General features: G+C 37.4%; 1 protein-coding gene across 3 annotated transcripts; it reads left to right on the top strand.

The window, feature by feature from the left end:
* Nucleotides 1-4,299: 4,299 nt before the first annotated feature.
* LOC127856322 (TNF receptor-associated factor 4-like) lies at nucleotides 4,300-21,413 on the top strand. Of its 3 annotated transcripts, XM_052392460.1 has the most exons (8): nucleotides 4,300-4,448; nucleotides 6,266-6,405; nucleotides 16,496-16,676; nucleotides 16,957-17,091; nucleotides 17,691-17,889; nucleotides 18,537-18,688; nucleotides 20,359-20,499; nucleotides 21,056-21,413. In XM_052392460.1, the coding sequence occupies exons 1-8, from the start codon at nucleotides 4,329-4,331 to the stop codon at nucleotides 21,179-21,181; spliced, it is 1,194 nt and encodes a 397-aa protein (XP_052248420.1). In that variant the 5' UTR covers nucleotides 4,300-4,328; the 3' UTR covers nucleotides 21,182-21,413. The 3 variants fall into 3 exon arrangements, with proteins under 3 accessions (XP_052248420.1, XP_052248428.1, XP_052248435.1); XM_052392468.1 differs by lacking the exon at nucleotides 21,056-21,413 and having other exon boundaries at nucleotides 20,359-20,896; XM_052392475.1 differs by lacking the exon at nucleotides 4,300-4,448 and having other exon boundaries at nucleotides 16,926-17,091.
* The last annotated feature ends 512 nt before the right edge of the window (nucleotides 21,414-21,925 follow it).

Genomic DNA, 21,925 nt, shown 5'->3' with positions numbered 1-21,925 from the left:
TTATTATCTGCGTCGAGTATCTATCACATCACATCCAATCAAATAAACACATAAAAGGCATATCACTAGAACCTGACGAAGAAATCAAACAGTCCCTATTTGCTGACGATGCAACTTATTTTTTAAACGACAATTACAATTCTTTCCATAACCTAATAGAATCGCTAACCCTTTACGGAATGACATCGGGTCTGAAACTAAACAAAAGTGAATGTACTGTGATACGAGTAGGTAAATTAAAACAAAGTAATGTCCAATATAAAAAAGAAATGAAATTTAATTGGACATCCGATGAAGCCACAACGTTAGGAATTACTTTCACAAATAATGAAAAGGATACAGTTCTTAAAAACATACTACCTAAATTACAGAATTTTAAAAACTGCTTAAAATCATGGCATCACCGTCAACTTACACTTATCGGAAAAAACACAGTATTGAAAACGTTTGCACTTCCTAAATTAATTTATGTATTAACAGTCCTCCCAAATCCACCAAATGATATTATTAACGATATAAAATCAGCAATATTTAATTTCATATGGGACGGTAAGCCTGATAAAATAAAACGAACTCAGTTAATTCAATCTGTAGAAAATGGGAGGTATCCAATTAACGAACATTGACTCATTCTTGAATGCAATCAAATGCAGCTGGGTTAAAAGATACCTAGATAATACCAATACGAGTAAATGGAAATTATTCTATCAGAAAATCCTAAAAAAATATGGTGACTCCTTACTCTTTGAATGTAACATCAGCAATACTATCTTACATGAAATTGCAAACGAAAACATATTTCTGTCTGATGTTCTATCAGCATGGAGTGATGTCACTCATAATCTAGAAACCCAAACCAGCAGTAAAACTATTCTATGGAACAATAAAGACATAACTTCAAACAATAAGACGTTTTTCTATAAAGATTGGTTTGAACGAAGCATTAAATATGTCGACCAATTATATGACTACGGAATTAAGGATTTCTACTCTTTTAATGATATATGCTACATATACGGAATACCTTCAAATAATTTTCTAAAGTACTACACATTAATCAAAAGCATACCTATACATATTAAATCTGAAAACAATACAAATAATACACCATGTACTCAAACAACATTCGTAGAAAATATACTTGGAAGAAAAAACAAAACAAATAAAATATTTTACACACTACAAATTAAAAACCCTACAGAAAACTCAAAAACCCAAAATAAATGGCAAGTCCTTTTCGGAGTACATGAACTTAATTGGAAACACATATTTACCATGCCATATAAAGCAACTATTGAAAGCACTCTGAGAAATTTTCAATATAAATACATCCATAGAAGTATAGCTACAAATAAATATCTCTTTAAATGCAAATTATCTAACTCAAATCTGTGTGACTTCTGCAGTGAAAACATCGAAACTATAGAACACCTTTTTTGGGAGTGCAAACACATCCAGCCTATTTGGAATCAATTAACATCTTTTCTTGAACAACAGCAACTAAACGTTAAACTATCTTTCTTAAATGTAAGTTTCGGAATTTACTCATTGAAATCAAAAGACTGTAATAATATTGTGAATTTTATTCTTATAATGATGAAATTGTTTATCTTTAACATGAAGTTCAAAAAACAAGTACCAAATTTTAATTGTTTTATCCATAGTCTTAAACCTAAAGTCCAGATTGAGAAAGAAATAGCCCTCAGTAATGACACATTACAACACTTTGAACAAAAATGGAATCGGATTAAATTCTCATGATGTTTGTCCACTTATATACATTTCACTCTAATGTAAGTTTATCTTTCTAAAATATTTTTGTATGTTTTTTTTTTCAATCTTATAAGATCATTGTGAATATACAACAAAACACACAAGTCCAGTATGCTTTCTTCCGACTTTATACAACTCATCATTTTTCATAACTATTCTTCTGTTATTCTTTTCTTTTCTCTTAAAAAAAATTACATATTAGCATATCTTGTATAACATGTCTGAACTTTATTGCTTTGTACAATCACTATGTTGTATATATACATGTGTATTATATTATATTGTATTATATTGAATAAAAAAAATATATATATATAATTCGGCAGATCATTATTAAATAAAATCGGCGGTCTAGGTTCAATATCATAAGAATAAAATTGCAGTCGTAAAACTGAAAATTAAGGTATCCTCTGCGATTATAGTTAATGTTTCAATCCCAATAATAATTGTAAAATCCCGCGAAATGACGTCTGCACACTTCCGGTGAATGGTATATATCGTGGCGCAACGGTAGCGCGTCTGACTCCAGATCAGAAGGCTGCATGCGCAAAATCACGTCGAGGTCACATTTTTAACGATTATTTTTATTATTTGTATGCGTAACATTAGATCTATAGCATTTCCCGTGAACGCCTATCAACTTCAATAAAATTATGAAATACATTATTAACATTTTAAATACATTATTAACATAATCAATGTCACATATTTTTTTGTTTTGAAATATTATTGATAACGGTCGCGTTGCTATACACATTTTAGCAAAGAATAAATAGCATTTTATTTACCTAATTTTAATTATTAACGAGTGGTCAAAAATAAACATATGTTCAAATATTAAAATCTATAAATCAATCAAACAGGAAGGACTGCTAAAGACTTATTATAAACTTCTTGTACTGGAATACACGCATTCTGGTAATAGTTTATACTTTATTATTATTATTATTATTATTATCATTATTATTATTGTTGTTGTTGTTGTTGTAATAAATCATCATCGTCATCATCGACATCGTCGTCATCATCATCGTCATCGTCGTCGTCGTCATTATCATCATCATAATCATCATCATCATCATTGCCGTCGTCTTCGTCGCCGCCGTCGACTTCATCGATATCATCCTTATCACCGCCGCCGTCGTCCTCGTCACCGTCTAAGAAGTAGCAGAGCAACTGTAGTACTGATGTTAATTTATTCTTAATAAGAATGTGTCTTGCATTCGCTGCCTTTCAGACTTTGACACGTCATAATGAGCTCACACAGTGATGCGATAGACGCGAGGGCAGGATCGAGGATGAGTGTGGCCGCGCCAACCATTATGTAAGGAGTAGTCTGAAAGTGTTTTCTTATTTACAAAATTCTTATTGTTTAAGTTTTGGTATACGTATAATACATACGAAAATCTTTTATTTAATTATATGTGTAGAGATATGTGCCCTTTATATTGTGAACCCTATGTGGAAATATTGCATATATTTGTTGTAACTAACAGTGCATAACATTTGTTTACTCGATTTGTACAAAAGGGTTTGTGGCGTGTTTTTTTCTGCACAAATATATCACATTTGGATGTTATTGTATTCTATTTCAGCGACAAGGACGAAGTGCATTACGAGTTTGTGAACCCCCCGGACAAGGACTACATGTGTACGGTGTGCATGGAGGTGCTCAAGTTTCCTGTGCAGTTTGAGAGCTGCGGTCACCGCTGCTGCGCCAACTGCCTCCCAGAATTGCTGCGCACGTCGGCGCAGTGCCCCATCGACGGTATTCCGATAGACCGGAACAGACAGGTGTGTCTACGATAGTGTGTTAAGCTACGAACGTTAAAGTAACGCGTATAAACAGTATTAACTTAATTATCTTGAATTTGTTTACCCGGACCCTTTGAACAATCTTGAGGTTCATTTTCGTATTTATCTTACATATTTGACAAGTTGATATCTTAATATTGTCAAAGCATTCAGTTCTTTTTTATTTGCAAATACATGTATATTTATTGTCAGCGGATAAGGGCCAAGGTAAGACGTAAGATTGTTTGCTGTCTTGTGGTCAAAATCTTATTTTCTATTCAAGATTTGCTTCTATTGTTACTATACTTAAAGACATGGTATACAATTGCGCTACCGGTGGGCGGGGAGAACACGCAACGTTTCGCCTTTAGGTCATATGAACATGTCAACATCATGATGCAATCATAATGAATGCTTTCTCGGCCATGTGGACCTAAACTTGACACATTGTTTTCTTTTCCGCAAAGAGATATTAGACAACATTGCCATCTGTAAATAAGAAAGTGTCATGCGTCTTCGCTGCTTTAACACATTTATGCCCAGTGGACTCTCCCATCCTTCTAAAGTGGATCAATTTATTTCCAAAATTAGGGATGTCTAGTATATTTATTTCTATATTTAGAATATTTCTAACAGAAATTCCTTTAAGCAAACAGCACAGACCCTGATGAGACGCCGCATCATGCGGCGTCTCATCTGGGTCTACGCTGTTTGCCAATGCCATTTTTCTAGACACTAGGCATAAATAGGTTAATAGTAACATGTCCCTTTCACAGGTGATCGTGGACAAGGCTTATCAGGCGGAGATCGACAGGATTGCAGTCAACTGCTCCTTCGTTGCAAAGGGCTGCACCTGGTCTGGCTGCCTCAGGGATCTACAGGTACAAGACTTGATACCTTGCACTGTCATTAATCGCTTAAATATGGTTATGATTTTACATAGAAGTAAAATAGAAGATATTAATCGCAAAAGTTAAAGACTGCCACTTCATGCTGTTCTACATGCATTATTATACCCACAGATGCACCTATCAGACTGTCGCTTCAAGCTGTTCTACTTGCATTTATTATACCCGCAGATACATCTATCTGACTGTCGCTTCAAGCTGTTCTACTTGCATAAATTTTACCCGCAGATACACCTATCAGACTGCCCATGCTGTTCTTCTTGCATGTATTGCACCCGCAGCAATTGCCGCTTCAAGCTGTTCTACTTGGATTAATTCTACCCGCAGATACACCTATAAGACTGCCTATTTAAGCTGTTCTACGTGCATTATTTAACCCACAGATACATCTCTCAGACTGCCGCTACAAGCTGGTAAACTTACATTAATTCTAACTACATATACACCTATAAGACAGCCACTTCAGCCTGTTCTACTTGCATTTATTCTACCGACAGATACACCAATTCGACTGCCCCGTCCAGCTATAAGTCTTGCATTCATTTTACCCACAAATACACCTATCAGACTGCCACTTCAAGCTGGTCTACTTGCATTTATTGTACCCTCAGATACACCTAACTGATTGCCCCTTCAAGCTGATATACTTGCATTTATTGTACCCGCAGATGAACCTTTACGACTGCCACTTCAAGCTGTTCTACGTGCATTTTGTACCCGCAGATACACCAATCAGATTGCCACTTCAAGCTGTTATACTTGCATTTATTCTAATCGAAGATACACCTAACCGATTTCCGCTTCAAGCTGTTCTTCATGCATTAATTTTACCCGCAGATACACATATCTGACTATCCAAGCTGTTCTACTTGCATTAATTCTACCCGCAAAGTCACCTATCAGACTGCCACTTCAAGCTGGTCTACTTGCATTTATTTTAGCCACAGATACACTTATCCGGCTGTCACTTCAAATTGCTCTACTTTCATTAATTCTACCCGCTGAAAAATCTAACAGACTGCCACTTCAAGCTGCGCGACTTTCATTAAAGTCCCCGTTCGCGAATAGATCGTTGTTTTGCATACTAGAATAAATCGTATAGCGAGAAATAAACTTTACATAAATTCATTGAAATATATTTTTATCGAGGTTGACATCGAAAAACCTGGTCAAAATCTGTTTGATCATAAATACATGCAATAGGCGAAAATCATTGCAGCGTCGCAAGTTATGCAAATTATATCTATATTTAGCTTTCGCTAACCATTATTAGCATATGCAAGATAAATACAAAGATTAAGCAAAAACTTAGCGTTGCAACTCAGTTTCCGTCTGTAACAGATGTATTTGCAATAGTTCTTACCCTCTCCCCGCTAAATTCGCCCGTATCCACAATGTTGTTTGTTTAGGTTTGAATTCACGTGTCGAATCATGAATATTAATTAGGTCGTTTTCATACTTAACCGTTCTCGACCCCAACATAAAAATCGCTATATTGTTTGTTTACAACCGATTTCAAGAGGATTTTCAGTGATATCCTCAATAAAAACACGTTTTCTTACGATTCTGCCCATATAGATCTCCGCGAACGGGGACTTTAATTCTACCCACTGGTAAATCTAACAGACTGACGCGTGAAACTGTTATGCTTGCATTAGTTGTACCCACAGATGCACCTTTTAGACTGCCTTTTCAAGCTGTTCCACTTGCACTGCCATTAAATATGCCTACAGATACACCTACCCTACTGCCGCTAGTAGCTGTTTTACGTGCATGTATTCTACCCGCAGATACACCTCTCAGACTGCCGCTTCAAACTGCTCAAGTGTCCGAACGGCTGCGGCATGAAGCTGGAGAAGGTGTTGCTCCATAATCACATGACTGACGAGTGCAACAAGCGACACATCAAGTGCGAGTTCTGTGCAGTCAGGTTCGCAGATTTCAATCTTTAAATGAGATACATGTATATATTGAGAATCATATGATTAATCCTTTCAAGAAATAAAATGTAAAAAGCGATAGCGAGTATTCGGCTAGATAAGGTTCGCGAATTTCATGTTCGCAAGAATTCATTGTATTATAATAAAATTATATACACAAATAACACATATCATTTCTAACTATCAGGTAGGTTAATAAAGAATAAAATTGCTATTGTACAAATGTAATAAACACATTTTAAAAGGAGAGAGAAGAAAATGGTTTGGCACCAGTGTACTTAAATTGTATATTTACTCGTACATATTTTGTAACAATGAATTATAATATTGGCTTTGTTTCATTGTACGAATATTCTTACAACTGAGCAGTTCGGAAAATCATTTTTTTGTGAGTCGTCTGTTTTAAGATTTTCCATGATAAAAGTAGACTTATGTACACATTCGTGATTTTTTTTGTTAACTCATAACAATATTTCTTTTCATTTCAAGGAGCAATAAATTGATAGGATTCACCTTTTTCATAAAATTTCAAGAATCGTGTGCTGGAAAGAGAGAGCATGCACATTGATATTATTTATATTTAATACATTTTTAACATGTTGAACCACTGTTTGGGTGTGCTCACATCCCCAAAAAGAAGCGTTTAAGTTTCCTCATATTTATTATAAAATGGGCATTTCATATCATCAACAATATTTAATTCCTAAGAATCTATTAATAACTTTAGTATGTAACCATTGTATACAGATGTATGTGTATCTGGTTAATTTAAAATAAAAACTGTGTACATATGTATCCGTCTATTTTATTAAATATTCCATTATATTTAATTTCTCTTGAAGGTTTTTCAGTGTTTGAAATAAGAGTTTCCAGTACTTTTTTATTTTGTAAAAACAACCAAATTAAGGTAACAGGAAATATTAGCTTAATTATTGTTTGTTATTTTTTTACAGATATGAAATCTGAGTTTTTAATGAACTCTGCTACCGTTCTTTTTGAGACATTCGTAAAATAAAAATAAACAAAATGTATTTTTTACCCCACGCCGGGTATGCGAATACTTCGTTGACGGATGGCACTTCACTAACAGAGAACAACAAACGCCACGCGCGAGAGGTATGTTCCTCTGTTTTATTTAAAGTTATATCCTAAAGATTAGTTTTTAAGACAAGACACATGGTCGAGTTGATAAATGGTGTATCCTTTTGTATTGGGAATACACAATTTCACGGAAGAATGGTACAGTTTTGCCAAATAATAGAAAATTCGATCGGAAAACAGCATAAACTGGATGAACAGTAAACATTTTAACAAAATAAAACTACTTAGAATTATTGCAAGAAATTGTTTGCTATTCCAGCATGTAGAGTAATCACTGTGCTTCAAATACTGAAAGTTTGATAGTATTCAATGAAATATAAACGAAGATAGAGCATGTTGTAATAGGTTGCATACATAAAGTTGCAGGCACTTTGTTTACCGATAAAGGGCACTTCAGATTACGGAGACTTTCAACAAAGCGGGCACTCTAATAACTGAGTTTTATCTTCTACCTTAAATGCATTTATTTATATTATTGCTATTCATACGAAACATTTTGAAAATATATTTCACATAACTATTAATTTATACTATGTTGATTATAATTGCAATTTTCAAATAAGATAATATTTATTATTAAATAAATGTGTACATGATGAACTTGTTTTTTATTGGTAACTTGATATTCAGAGAAATGAAAATACAACGGATAATGCGGACCAACACAATCGTGTTTAATTTTACTTTATAGCAGCGCTCTAGATAACGGTAGTGAAGGGGTCTTTATGAAGCAAATACACATTTGTTCTTCATAAAATCCTATGTCGGTTGTGCTTATTTGAATCGCATCATCAAGACGATACTTATGCGTAGCAACAAAATTAAAAAGAGAATGGTAAAACTCCCTTAATTTTGAGCCCTGCTTATAGGGAGCACTTCCCTTTACGCAACGCTAACGTTTGCTCGAAGTGCGATTCACCTGACCTTAAATCACTGTATTGGTTGAGTTTAAAGAAACACAGGTAAAATTAAATCGTAAAAACAACTGATTCTGGAAAAAAGGAATGCGTACATAAAATGTTTAAATGTCATATTATGGAGTCAGTACTTAGTATACCCCCACAAACGAAGTTTAGGGTGCTATATAGGATAGAACTTGTCTGTCTGTCGGTCTGTCGGTCGGTCGGTCGGTTCGTATTTAGAGTCCGCTCTCTCGGTTTTCATCCGATCTTCACCAAACTTTGTCAGAAGTGGTATCTAGATGGAATTCCATGTAGTTACGAGTGGAAAAAAAACATTTCCACAACTTTCGCACATGATTGGCCTATGTTTGTCCTCGATGTGTTTCCTTTTATCTTCCTCAGTCTTAAAGAACTGAGTGCACACTGAGCACTTTATGCATCCATCCTCATGTGTCTTCAAATGACGCTTCAAGTAGGCTTTCCTAGCATAACTGGCCTCACAAATTCCACACGAGAACCGTTCGCTTGTACACAATTCTTCTTCTAAACTAATGTCCAACAACGAACCGTCGGCGGCATTCATAAGCTCCGATTCACTCATCCTGTAATAAATAATTGTGTCACTTATATGCAACTTCATATGCAGCATGTGTTGTGTTTATATTAAAAATGAAGACGGATATGCATAACTTTTTACACCACTAGTCAGGTTCACAATGCCAATAAATTATATTCCGTTCAAAATCATGGTAGATTAGCAAAACTATACAGTTTTGGAAAGATTATTACATGGATAATCTGAAAATCGATGTTTACATTTGCGGTAATACCTGTATGGCCGCCATTTTGAATTTTCAAAATGGCCGCCGTAAAAATACATATTTTACTATATTTCTGCCTCTAATAACCCTAAAAACTTTTTAAAATATACTAAACCTATGTTTTCAGGTACAAGGAATCCATTGGTTACATAATCAGACTTCTGACTGTAACAGTTCTTTCTTTTTTCAGGAAATATGCATCCAGGGAGCAGCCATTGATACAAAAAATGTTAATATTTTATTTAATAAAAATGTTATTGACACAAAATCCTGTCTAATGTCTTCATCTACACAGGCAGTCATATTATTCACATCTACACAGGCAGTCAATAACCAAATATACACAGGCAGTCAATGGCATCAAACATACACGATTACAGAATAGGCCATTTAAAGTTCGTCATCACTGTCATCACTGTCCTGTGTTTCGTATCCGACAATATAGTCCGCATCGTTTTCACAGTCCGTTCCACAGAAGCAAAGGTCGGTTCAAGTTAAGTCATTTCTTCTGCATGAGCACCGCTGGGTTGAGCAATTGGCTTTGCATTGACATCTGACTAACTCGACAATGGCCTGCGGAGCAGGTAGAACCTTGGTGGTGATAGGGAGTATATGGCCTTTTTCGTGCTGATGGAAGCCATGTTTGTGTGGGTCAAACTGCTGTTGCCACATGACAGTGGCTTGGCACCAAACTCTACTCTGTACTCGCACACGTTCAATGTGCTCCTCAAGTGCACCAGTTGTTGGAGGCAACTTGTTACTTTCTGCCAGATTTTTGCAAAACATATGCCATCTTAGGTCAGTAATACTTGCAATCTGAATACCTTTTGGGAAATACGCTAAGCATACAAAGCTGGTAAATGTTTCTAATACCTCATGCGTTAGGTCACCATCTTCCAGTAGTTTCATCAGTGCACTGACTACGTCCCTTTCAGACTCGATGTAGTGTTGAAACCACCTCGTTTTACCCACTCCTGAGAATCGACCAATATTGTCTGCTCCAGTAAACGCGTGGAATATCGGTAATGCTGCTGCCTTTTCTCTTCCTAGCGCTCACCAGATTGGCCCTACCTCCACGGTTCCTGATACCATCGTCATTGATGTGTTTTTGCAGAGCTTGTCATAGGCTGCAATAGCCAGAACCAGGACATCTGTATCCGGGGTAAAGAAGACTAACTGTGCTTCAGGACAACGTTGTGATGCTGCCGCTGCTAGGCTGATCATCAGTGTGTCAGCTTCCTCATGGTTGTTTGAGTCAAACTGCATGCTCCGATTGCTTCTAGTGTGGCCTGCTGCTGACGTGATGACTAACTTTGGAGAGTTTGCATTGTACTTGAGTGTTGCCTCAAGCAAGGTACACTGTTAGATCAGCTTTCGTCTTTTCATGAGATAGGAAGCGACCCATTGGTATATGTTTGATGCTTGTGTCATCCGCAATCTGGTATTGAACAGGGTCCGTGCCTTGTCGTCGTTTTTCTCTGGTTTTCTGTTTTAAGTAGTCTGACTTGTACGTGTCGAAGACCAGGATAATCTCATCGGATCCTGCTGTCAAGGTCATGAGGCGGTCATTGAAATGCTGGCCGAGATCTTTGACTGCGATGATTGTCGCTGGTTTGGTTGTCATCTTCTGGACTAGCACCAGTCCATCAACAACAGCGATTCTCCGACTCGTAGATGGTCCCTGAAATAGAGTTACTGCATCGACAATATCATCATATCATCTGCTGCTTGAGAATCAGTAGGATTTTCATTCGTTTTGCTTAAGTTCTCGAGGCTATGGATCAGCTTTGACTTATCATTGCATGGAAGGATCGAGCCATCAGGTGCAAACAGTGCTCTGGGGGTAAGAGTGAACTCATAGTTCCCAATCGCATTCTTCTGATCGATGTCACGGTTTGATGTGGCTAGTACCATCAACCGACCGTACAGGTCTTTCGTTTCTTTCAGATCGACTGACTGGTCACGTATCTTGACTGTTTGCTTTAGGTTTCCTGACATGTACATTTTGTTATTCTGCTTCTTGACTGGTGTCCACAAACTGACATCTCCATTTATGCGTTCTGCAACGTAATCCTTATAGAGCTTCTGGCCGGTATCATCGATATTCAGAATCTGTGGGACATACTCTTGTGGAACATATGCATGTGTGATGAAGTTGTAGAGCTGGTTACCCTCAGCAGCGAAAGGATTGCCATGACTTAGTATGGCAGCCTTTATCCGGTCAACATTTCCATGCTCTTTCCTGACGGCACTTGGTTGTAAATGATGATGCTCTTGTGGCTTGTCGGCAGCAACATCGAATTGCTCTTTGAATTCTCCTGAAAGACGTGCCATCTCTGATGTGGCCAAGAAGAACCACTGACGAGCATTGGCATTATTGGAAATGCCAATTAACCCAGAGTGGATCTTCATCATCCTGTTGAGTTGTTCACATGCGTGATCTGCTCCAATAGAGACAAATGGGATGACACTCTTGGTGATAGATATGTTTCCGTCTTGAAGTTTACGCCAGGTTTGTGGATCACTTGTCTTCAACTCATGCATGTCTGCGATATAACGTGGCCAGAGACGCTTGTATTTTATTCGATCCAAGGCGAAGAACAGCTTGCTTAGTGCCTCCCCTGCTTGAAGGTGGAGAACGAGATCTGAATTCCTGGATGCCTCGACAAAGTACAAGATGGTTTCAACTCGATGGATGTAGTTCATCAAGGACTTGAACATCGCGTTTGTAGATTTCTGTGCTTCCCACGTTTTCAGCTGTTGAATGACATCTTCGTTGGTGAGGGTGTGCAGAAGCTCGTCATTGGCCATAGTCACGGCTCCTGGATTTGTGCTTCTAACAACTGCTGTTATTGCACAAGCTTCGTGGACCTGATCTGCTGGTTTCAAGCAAATGGATTTAAGGTTGGGCTTCTCTGTGAAGAATTGTTCCAGGACAAGTTCATATAGAGCCATGTAAGTATGGATGTGTGCCCGAAGGGTTCTCTTGTAGTGGGCGCACTTGAGGATGTATCTTGTTGTGTCATAGCCGTATACATCAGCCTCAATCCATGCATCGTCTATCCCTGAGTTTTCTATTGAGGTTCCTAGAGCTCTCAGCGCAGCCATCACAGTATGTAACTCAACCAGTCTGGGGACAACTCCTCCTTTCAGATCAAGTCTTGCATCCAGCAACTGCACTGCCGTCTCGTACAAGGCCATGTCGAATGTATTCACTGTTGGGAATTCTTCACCAACGAACAGCGTCTTCAATTCTGACGCTTGCAGGATCACAGTCAGCATCGTATACCATTCGTGTGCAACTTCTGGCAGCAGTGGTAGTGCACCAACTTGGGTTAGAGATTGGCCAACCGACACTAGCGATTTGAATCCTGCCCAACCTGGGAATTGGCTCCGTTCTCCATTCTCCTTTGCTCTAGAAAGAGCAGAAGCTATGACCCAACCTGGGGTGGTCAGTTCATGTGATGCAATCTTGTTCGCTCTCCTGTCTGGCCCAGGCTTTGGTTTGCTGCATGGCTTGATGGGAACATGATACGGAAGAACCGATAGGTTCTTTGCCTCACGAGGTTCCAGGCTGGGTGCGATGGTTTCTCCAGTAGCATTTGCCTTGTGATACACAGCTGTGATTGTCCCATGTGTGGTTCCTTTCCCATCAGCTGTGTTCTCTGCGAAGTCAGTGTTGTCAATAGCAAAGAACACAAATGACCCTTTCTCTAGGAACGGTGGTACATACAGGCCATTGAACTCTCTTGTATTTTCTACAACAGCATTGGCAATTGATGTTTCCAGGAGCAGGGCACGGCTATAAGGTACACAATAGTCATGTGCGTGGAGGAGGTGCACCAACTTCTTGTTTCTGGTGTCATGGTGAACACTAAGTGCCGACCCTAGAACCTGTAGATTTTCTCATACAGACTGTGTCCGGAATGTGGCCAGTGCATGCTTGGGTTTGTGTTGTACCTGCCTTCGGGTCTTGAAAGCATACATTATGTTCTGACTTATGGTCAGTGCTGATCGGTCGACTGTCCTGCTCCTCATCTCTGTCTGTAGCTCTTCTGCGGGTCCTACCAAAATCCATCGTATCAGGCTGTAAAAATCATTTGGAACATCTTTTTTGTGCTTGTTACTGTGACTGTATCGATCTGACTCGGTGGAGTCTGTAATGCGTGTGCGTATTAGGTTAGCTTTTTTGTAGAGCATCTTTGTGTTATCAATTTCACTTGCATTGTCTTTCATCATAGACGTGTTGACCATATCTCCCTCGCAGGCTTCAGGACAATACAGTACAGAAGGCTTCTGTCTGTTTTTCTGTCTCACAGACGTTACACTTGGCAATTCTGAGAGCACCTTGTCCTTCAGCCATTGTCGTATCAACGTCGGTGTGTGCTTCTCTGCCTCATCACTACCTCCCAGCATCGAGATGTATGTTGACTCAATGACATCCATTGGAAGATACGCTTTGTTTTGAGTTTCAATGTCCACAATATTGATCAACTCAATCAAGCATGCCATTTGCATTGGTAGGTCTGCCGTCGTGGGCCTGGCTTGGTTTCTGGCATCATCCCTGAGGACACGAAACACATGATTCGTCCAGCACAGCTTGTGGTATCTCACATCGATTGCATGGGCATCAGTTGGTGCGACTGCATTATTTAACCTTGTCATCAGCACTGGGTCTTGTGTAATTTGCATCGCATTCTTAAGTTCATTCCCAGCGTTTTCGGTTCGGACAGTGAAGAGACTCTGGCCGTCATCCACTTGACAGAAGAAACATCTATCTTTCGACAAAGGTGCTGTTGCAGATCGTGTGAATGTCGTTGATGTGGTTGGTGTGTTTGCTTCCATTTCTGAGTTTGTTCTCTTATGGCCACGTTTTTTGACAGAATAACTTCCTGTGGACATGGAATGTTCAAAGCGTTCCCTGGCGCGCTGCAAGCATATCTCATTAGTGGCGCAAGAATAGCAGCTTCGATGCCACATGGATTTAGCTTCAAGCATCGTTTGTTTTGTGCAGTCCTGGAGACGTCTTTGAAGGGTAACATATTCTCCATCCTGTACGCTGGCTCTGTCGGCCACTATGTCCAGTAACTTCTGGTACGATTCTGTCCTGGGATTTAGAACAACTGTCCCTTTGTTATTTTTTTTCTCCTGGCAAATGGTGCACAGTTTCCAGTCTGTAGACTCCTTGGACGTGCCCAAAGACAACGTGCTTCCATCAGGATCTTCACTCATGATGAGCTATGCACTGAAAATACAAAAGAAAAAACCCACAATATACACCTCCACCAAGTAGATAATGTAAAATAAATACTGTAATGTAACTAACACGTGAGCAGTGTATGTACTTTTATGACGGGCAAATGAAATGACTTAATTAAAATATGAAAACAATATTTGATTTGCCAGCTTGTATATATATACTTAGGTAATATAATTAGCATAGAGTACGTAGGTTTATTATTTATGTACTCTATGCTTATTAGTTTCACTCAATGTAAATATCTCTATCATCTACGGCTTTTACTTGTAATATCTCTGCACTGTTGTGCTCTCATCCTCACAGAGTAGTAATAGTAATAGACTCATACTCATAACATATAGGTAAGAAAGCGAATGCATAGAGAAAGGGCGAAATATACCAATATATATATTCAATATACATATATATAATATATATACTCAATATACCAATATACCAAAATATTAACATTTTTTGTATCAATGGCTGCTCCCTGGATGCATATTTCCTGAAAAAAGAAAGAACTGTTACAGTCAGAAGTCTGATTATGTAACCAATGGATTTCTTGTACCTGAAAACATAGGTTTAGTATATTTTAAAAAGTTTTTAGGGTTATTAGAGGCAGAAATAGAGTAAAATATGAATTTTTACGGCGGTCATTTTGAAAATCCAAAATGGCGGCCATACAGGTATTACCGCAAATGTAAACATTGATTTTTAAATTGCCCATGTAATAATCTTTCCAAAAATGTATAGTTTTGCTAATCTACCATTTTTCTGAACGGACAAACATAGTGAACCAGACTACACTGTCGTGTGATTAAATCGATCCCGCCCGTTCTTTTATTGCTATTTTCGTTTACTGGCATTGAGCCAAAAAGTTCCAATAGAATTTCGGACCTGCACCGCTGCTGATATTAATCTCTGAGAGGCAGTTTAAGCAGAGTGATCATTCATGACATGCTATCTAATATATAAGTAAATAGCCTTAGTACCTTCATTTGGACATAAAGATAAATGCTTTAGATCAACCGTTTAGAACATAATTTAAAATATTTGGTCATATAGATTTTACTCATTAGACATATCCAATTTGTTTAACATTTATCTTTCACATTTATACCAAATCATAATCATATTTCAAAGGGATAAGAACTTGCTTCGGTAATTCGTTTTTTATTTGCGTACTAAGTACATACAATTTTATTTATTGCCTGCTTACTTTAACAGTATTCCACAGCGAATTCTGCATTTTTGATTCACAAAAAAACGTATGTGTTATATCTGGAAAAAAGTGTCTAGATGTCGGGAAACGAAGTGCCATTGTTTTTTAGATGATCGGTAAACGAAGTGCAGATGAAAAATGTGCATGCGACTCTTAAAACATTTGAATTTTCTCAAATGCATTAGTAAACTAAAATGTAACATGTTGTAACATTTCTGGATATATTGATCTTTTATTTCGAATAGTAAGCACGTTCTTGATTTATTTCCAAGTATGTTTATTTTGTTAAAATATGTACTGATCATTCAATTCATGCTGATTGTCGATGGAATTTTATCGTTTTTTTTTAATAATTCACCGTTTTTCCGCGAATTTCTTTCTTCGCAATACGAAGTGCTATACCAATAATCACCCAAACAATGTTCTGTGTCTAAATACCAAATAAACAGAACATAAATACAAAAAAACTGAAGAACTCACCTCTCGCGCGTGGCTTTTGTTGTTCTCTGTTAGTCTAGTGCCATCCGTCAACGAAGTATTCGCATACCTGGCGTGTACCCGTACAGGCTTCAATGTCTTGCTTAAACTTGTATTGCTATTAACTTGTTGCATAGATTCGTTATTTGGAATCGCATAGAATCGCACTACCGGTTGCTGCATTAATACGCACCCGTGATGTGTACACACAGGTGGTAGAGACATTGATTATAAGTAAGTCAAAGACTCGAGAGAAAAATCCCCCATATTGTCCAGTTTCTCACAATGAACGTATTCCGTTTCCGCCACGTGCAGACTGATAGCCGAAAATGAGACAAGCCACCTGGGTGTGTGCGGAAAGTTCGTGCTTCCCTGCCCGAACAGGTGCTCGAACGGGAAGGAGGTTCGCAGGGAGGATCTGCAGGAACACCTCGACCACGCATGCTCCAGACAGAAGATCAAGTGCCCGTTCTGGGACGGCGGATGTAAATACACAGTAAGGGACTAGTGACGCACCGGGCATTTTGATAAGGGTTTTGGGAAAAATGTCGTGTTTGTTTTGACCGCCAAATCAGTTTATTTTTTTATTGTAATCGATACATTGTATCGTGGATGTGTATAATGGCAGAAGCGATGCGCTTATCATGAGAACAGTCACGTAAAATATGTATTTTTTTTAATAAAATAAAGAAATGCTCCTGCTTTGTCTGTTGACTAGTTACCACGTTTTATCACGCCCTAATAGGGTTTCACTTAGAGTTTTCTCGCTACCGCAGTGCAAGCGGAAGCATATGGATAAGCACATAAAGGAGGACCCGATCGTGCATCTGGGCATGGCCTGCGACACCGTCATCCTACACCGCCGCGAGCTCGAGCTGCATGCCAAGACGCTCGAGAAACACCTGCAGCAGGTAGGGGCGATTATGCATTATTTAATTTAGTTTGATATGTGTAAGGATCTTTTGAACTTTAGGCTGTATTATGTAAGGATCCACACTTGCCGAAGAAACTGGAGATAAAATACAGTTGGGACGAAAACTTTAAAGCAAGCTGTTTATGTTGTTAGGAAATACATTTAAGGTCGATGTGGTATTGTGTTGTGTGTGTCCGTAGCCGATGGTTTTTTTTGGAATGGTCAAGAGGATCCACCCCCGCCGGCTAAGATTGTTGAACACCTTATTGAAGAATGCATGATGTTTGTCAAGACCTTAATTCCGTGTTACACACGTGTTAAGATCTTGTGATTTGAAGAAAAAAGCGGTATTATGTACACGTATTTATGTTGTAAAAGATATAATATGTACTGTACATCCCGATAGTTCGAGAAAATGGGTTTGTAATCAGACGATTCGACACTTGCTTTAGAGGTACTTTTATTTTGAGATCCACAAAAGAATCAAATTGAATATAATTGTCAATGAAAAAAGTCCATCATGAACCAGTAATGTTCTTCAAATGAATACTTAATGACATGAATCCAATACCGTATATCGCGTTTCTGTGCGCGAAGATAACGGTTCTGGAGCGGAAGGTGGATACACTGGAGAAACTGTACGGGTGTCAGCTGGTCTGGAAAATCGAGGGCTGGGAGGACAAGGTGCACGAGGCAAAACTGGGCCGCAAAGCGACGCTTTTCAGCCCGCCTTTCCTCACTAGCCGCCATGGTTACAAGATGGCGCTGTCTCTGTGCCCGTACGGAGACGGCAAAGGTGGGCCGTGCCTTGTGAAAAAGGGAGTTAATGCATGTGCATAAAGTGAAGTCCGCACAGGCTAATCAATGACGACACTTTCCGCCTAAACTTGATTTTTCTAAGAAGAGACTTTCTGTAAACGAAAATTACCATAAAGCGTGATTAGCCTGTGCGGACCGCACAGCTAATCTGGCACGACACTTAACGCACATGCATAAAACCCATTTTCACAGAGCGCGGCCAAAATACTTTTATTATCATTATTACCATTTTTAATCAGAAGTAGATAAATGGAAACAAAATAGGCAATGGTTATTTGGGATTATGTTTGCGAAACTCCTCGGATGTGTTGTGGTAATGTGTCTTGAAGTCAACTGATACGTTGTTCAATACTAGTAGTTTCATTGGTTTTCCTGTAATGTGTAAACATGTTACGTGTAATTTATTTTGAAAATCTCGTAGGTGTATCAGATTGCTATTTGAATTACTAGTTATGCGATCTCACATGTAATGTTGAAATGAGTGTTCATAAGGCCAAATGTTTGCTAGATTCATCCAAGTAAATCAGATTGATCAACTAGTTATGATAAATTACAAGTGAGGTTGAATTGAGTGCTATTTACTAGCTCAAATAATTGTTAGATGTATCCCTTTAATGATATCAGCACGGGGCAAGTTCCTGTCCATATTCGTTTGCATCTGCAAAGGCGAATACGACCCACTGCTGCTGTGGCCATTCCGTCATCGTGTTACATTCACCCTGATTGACCAGTGCCAGGACCCGGATGCTCGCAGGAACATAAGTTACAACATTCAGGTGCCCATAGCGGTAGTGTCGTTTTCGAACATTTGAGTCGCGTTCTAAGAAAACTGGGCTTAATGCATGTGCGTCAAGTGTCGTCCCAGATTAGCCTGTGCAGTCCGCACAGGCTAATCAGGGACGACACTTTCCTTTGTGTCAGTCTGTGATAGTTTAAGTTCTTTTAACCAATAATTGTGTTCTCATCATTTAAATTATTGATAAAATGTATTGCTTATGATTGTCTGAAGTTTAGTAAGGTGAAACATGTGTACAGATTGTTACAATAGATCTGATCTATGTGTCGTGCGGGTATAAATGTTAGGCTTTGAAACTATTTTAGAGCTTAAAATATGACGAATACGATAAATTTCCGTGGTAAAGGGACTTTTTTCAGATTAAAACAAATTGACAACATAAGGGTTTTTGGAAATCGAATCAAAACTTAAAAAGTTTAGCTCAACCAACTGGGACTACACTCATTGAAATATTTATATTATACAGCGTTACAAACGAGAAACGGTGGAATCAATCTTGAGTGGTATTGTTGTTTTCGTTAAAATCTGCAAAAAACACGTAAACTTTTATACTAATTAAAATATGACGTTATGGATGAGATTACGGAGATGTCCTTTCAAAAATAGTGCTGTAGACTGTCCTTTTTATTTGTTAAAATGAGTTCCGTGTTGGTCTTTAGCTTTTTATTTCTTTAAATATATAGAGGATATTTGTTGGATTCGGTGGAATATCGATTTTCTTTAACGGGTGATTATAGACAATTATATTTTTACGAGAGGCGCAACCGCGATGATTTTTTTTTCCTATGATCACAAGTGAATTAAAATCGATATTCGACCGAATCCAACAAATTTTCTTTTTATGTTATGCTTTTTTCACCGTAATGACGTCATTTAACAGTTAAACAGCGAATTTAAATTATCAATAATTTTCACCTTTTATTTTCACTGGGAGAAACAGTGAATAATCAGTTTTATTTTATGCTTGCCGGTTGTTTACAGAGAAATATCAGTGAATCAAAACTGATAATCATTGTTTCGAACAGTGAAAATAAAATGTAAAAAAATTACCGATAATTTTCAGTTTTACTGTTAAATGACGTCTTTTTAACGAAATGACGTCATTATTCCAGCGAAATTCTCAAGCTAAACTTTTTATTAAACAATGTAAATGTAAATTTAGAAAAGGTAAAAAATCATAGAATAAAATGTATTGGATTCGATGGAATATTGAAATTTATTCACTCATGATCAAAGAAAATATATGTTTACATGAGTTGCGCAGCCACGAGTGAAAATATATTTTCTATGATCGCGAGTGAATTAATATCGATACTCAACCGAATCCAACAAATATCCTCTATTTAATTCACTTATTTTTCTATATAAACCACCGAAAAGAATAAACTATATTAAACTATATCATGTAAATGTTACTTACTTTTAAAAGCCATCAATTCGACAACTATTCCCTTAAAATACATGTACGTCACGTACATGCATGTCGCATTTCAGGCGTTTTACAAGACAAGACCAATTTTTATTCAGACTTACACAGTGTGCATCGTCTAAATGCTAGATATTTCACCTTCAATAATAATATAAACATAAGCAGTTACCATAGTTTCCCAGTTTAAAAGCAGTTTGACACGTAGATCACATTCATTTTAGCCGAACACGATCAAAGACAACAAACCATTTCTGGGGCGACCTGTTGGGGAGAGAAATGCGTCTTTTGGGGCACAGAAGTTTGTGGAGCTACCGGTATTGGACACGTTTGATTACAAACGAGACGACCAGATCTTCATCAAGGTCGAGGTCGACAGTGAATTTATGATGCTTTTGTGAATGAAAAATTAAATATAATTGACGCGGGCTAAAATAGTTCAGTAAAGCTTGTAAGAACAGATATAGATATTCCAATAATTCTATGTTAATGAAATACCCCGTTATTATTTTATAATAATTTAAACTCTCTTATCCTTTTGCGACGCAATTTGTATGTAAACGATTGCTTTCATGTTTGCTTTGAAGTTCACATGCACTTAATTTAACCCTTTGAATGCTGGGAAATTTGTCATCTGCTAAAATGTCGTCTGCTGAATTTCTAAAATTAGCCATTTCTTCGATTTTTTTTCAAAGAATACTATCAGAATAGCAAACAGTTTGGATCCTGATGAGACGCCACGTTCTGTGGCGTCTCATCTGGATCCAAACTGTTTGCAAAGGCCTTCAAAATTTGGTTCCCGCACTGAAAGGGTTAAGTGCTTTTTGGATGTTCGATTATGACGATAGGTTTGTAAATAACTTGACACATAGCACAAAAGCATTTGTAAGACAAAATTGATTTAGTTATTTTTATTTATAGCATATTACCAAGTATAACAGTGATGATGCGTCAACAATACACAGACATTGTCATGCACCATGCAGTACTTTTGGATGCAACTGCAACAAAGATAAACAAAGCTTATCACAGCTTTTAATATCATAACATGACATGCATCTATTTCCCTTGTACTGTTCTTTTGTTTCATATACCCCAAAATATCGATGGCATCTCATGTGTACAGACAAAAAATATAGTCTAACATTTTAGATTTAAATATAAACACTTTTTAATGAAGGTTATTTTGCAGAATATTTATATTTTTCATAACGATTACATGTGTTATAACATTTATGTAGTACAATAATATTATGCTATATGAATTCTGCATGTAAAATTTCAAAACTTTTTTAAACCTGAGCAAGATGAGTGTCCACTTTGCTAAAACCTTTGTGTGTCATTGACTTTATTTAATAATGATTTTAGATGTGATGCATATCCACCATGAGTAAATGTATTACTTAACTATTTTTTGTATGTATAATTGAATAATATTATTGTGTCCTTTTTCATTTTGTATATGCAGTTGCAGTTTTGTAATAAAATGTGTTGGTAAAACGTGTTGTCAGTAACCGAATCACATGATAATAAGTAATAAATGTTTGGTAATTGATATAGTCTATATGCACATTTTTAGAAAAAAAAAGAAACACTTTTAAACATATAAATGCATAAATTGGTGTACGTCCTCAGTTCAATAATTTCAACCTGCATCCAAGTACACAATGTTTGGTAATTCAACACACTCAGTACTCAACAGTCTCATGTTAAAGTAAAATTTCTTTGACTTTAAAACAATCTGAAAAATGATTTCTGAAAAATGTGAAGACTAATTTACATGAGCCAATA

This window comes from Dreissena polymorpha, chromosome 1 (assembly GCF_020536995.1).
Source record: "Dreissena polymorpha isolate Duluth1 chromosome 1, UMN_Dpol_1.0, whole genome shotgun sequence".
NCBI classification, from domain to species: domain Eukaryota; kingdom Metazoa; phylum Mollusca; class Bivalvia; order Myida; family Dreissenidae; genus Dreissena; species Dreissena polymorpha.
Note: the sequence above shows the minus strand (reverse complement) of the source record. Positions and strands in the feature narration are given on the sequence as shown.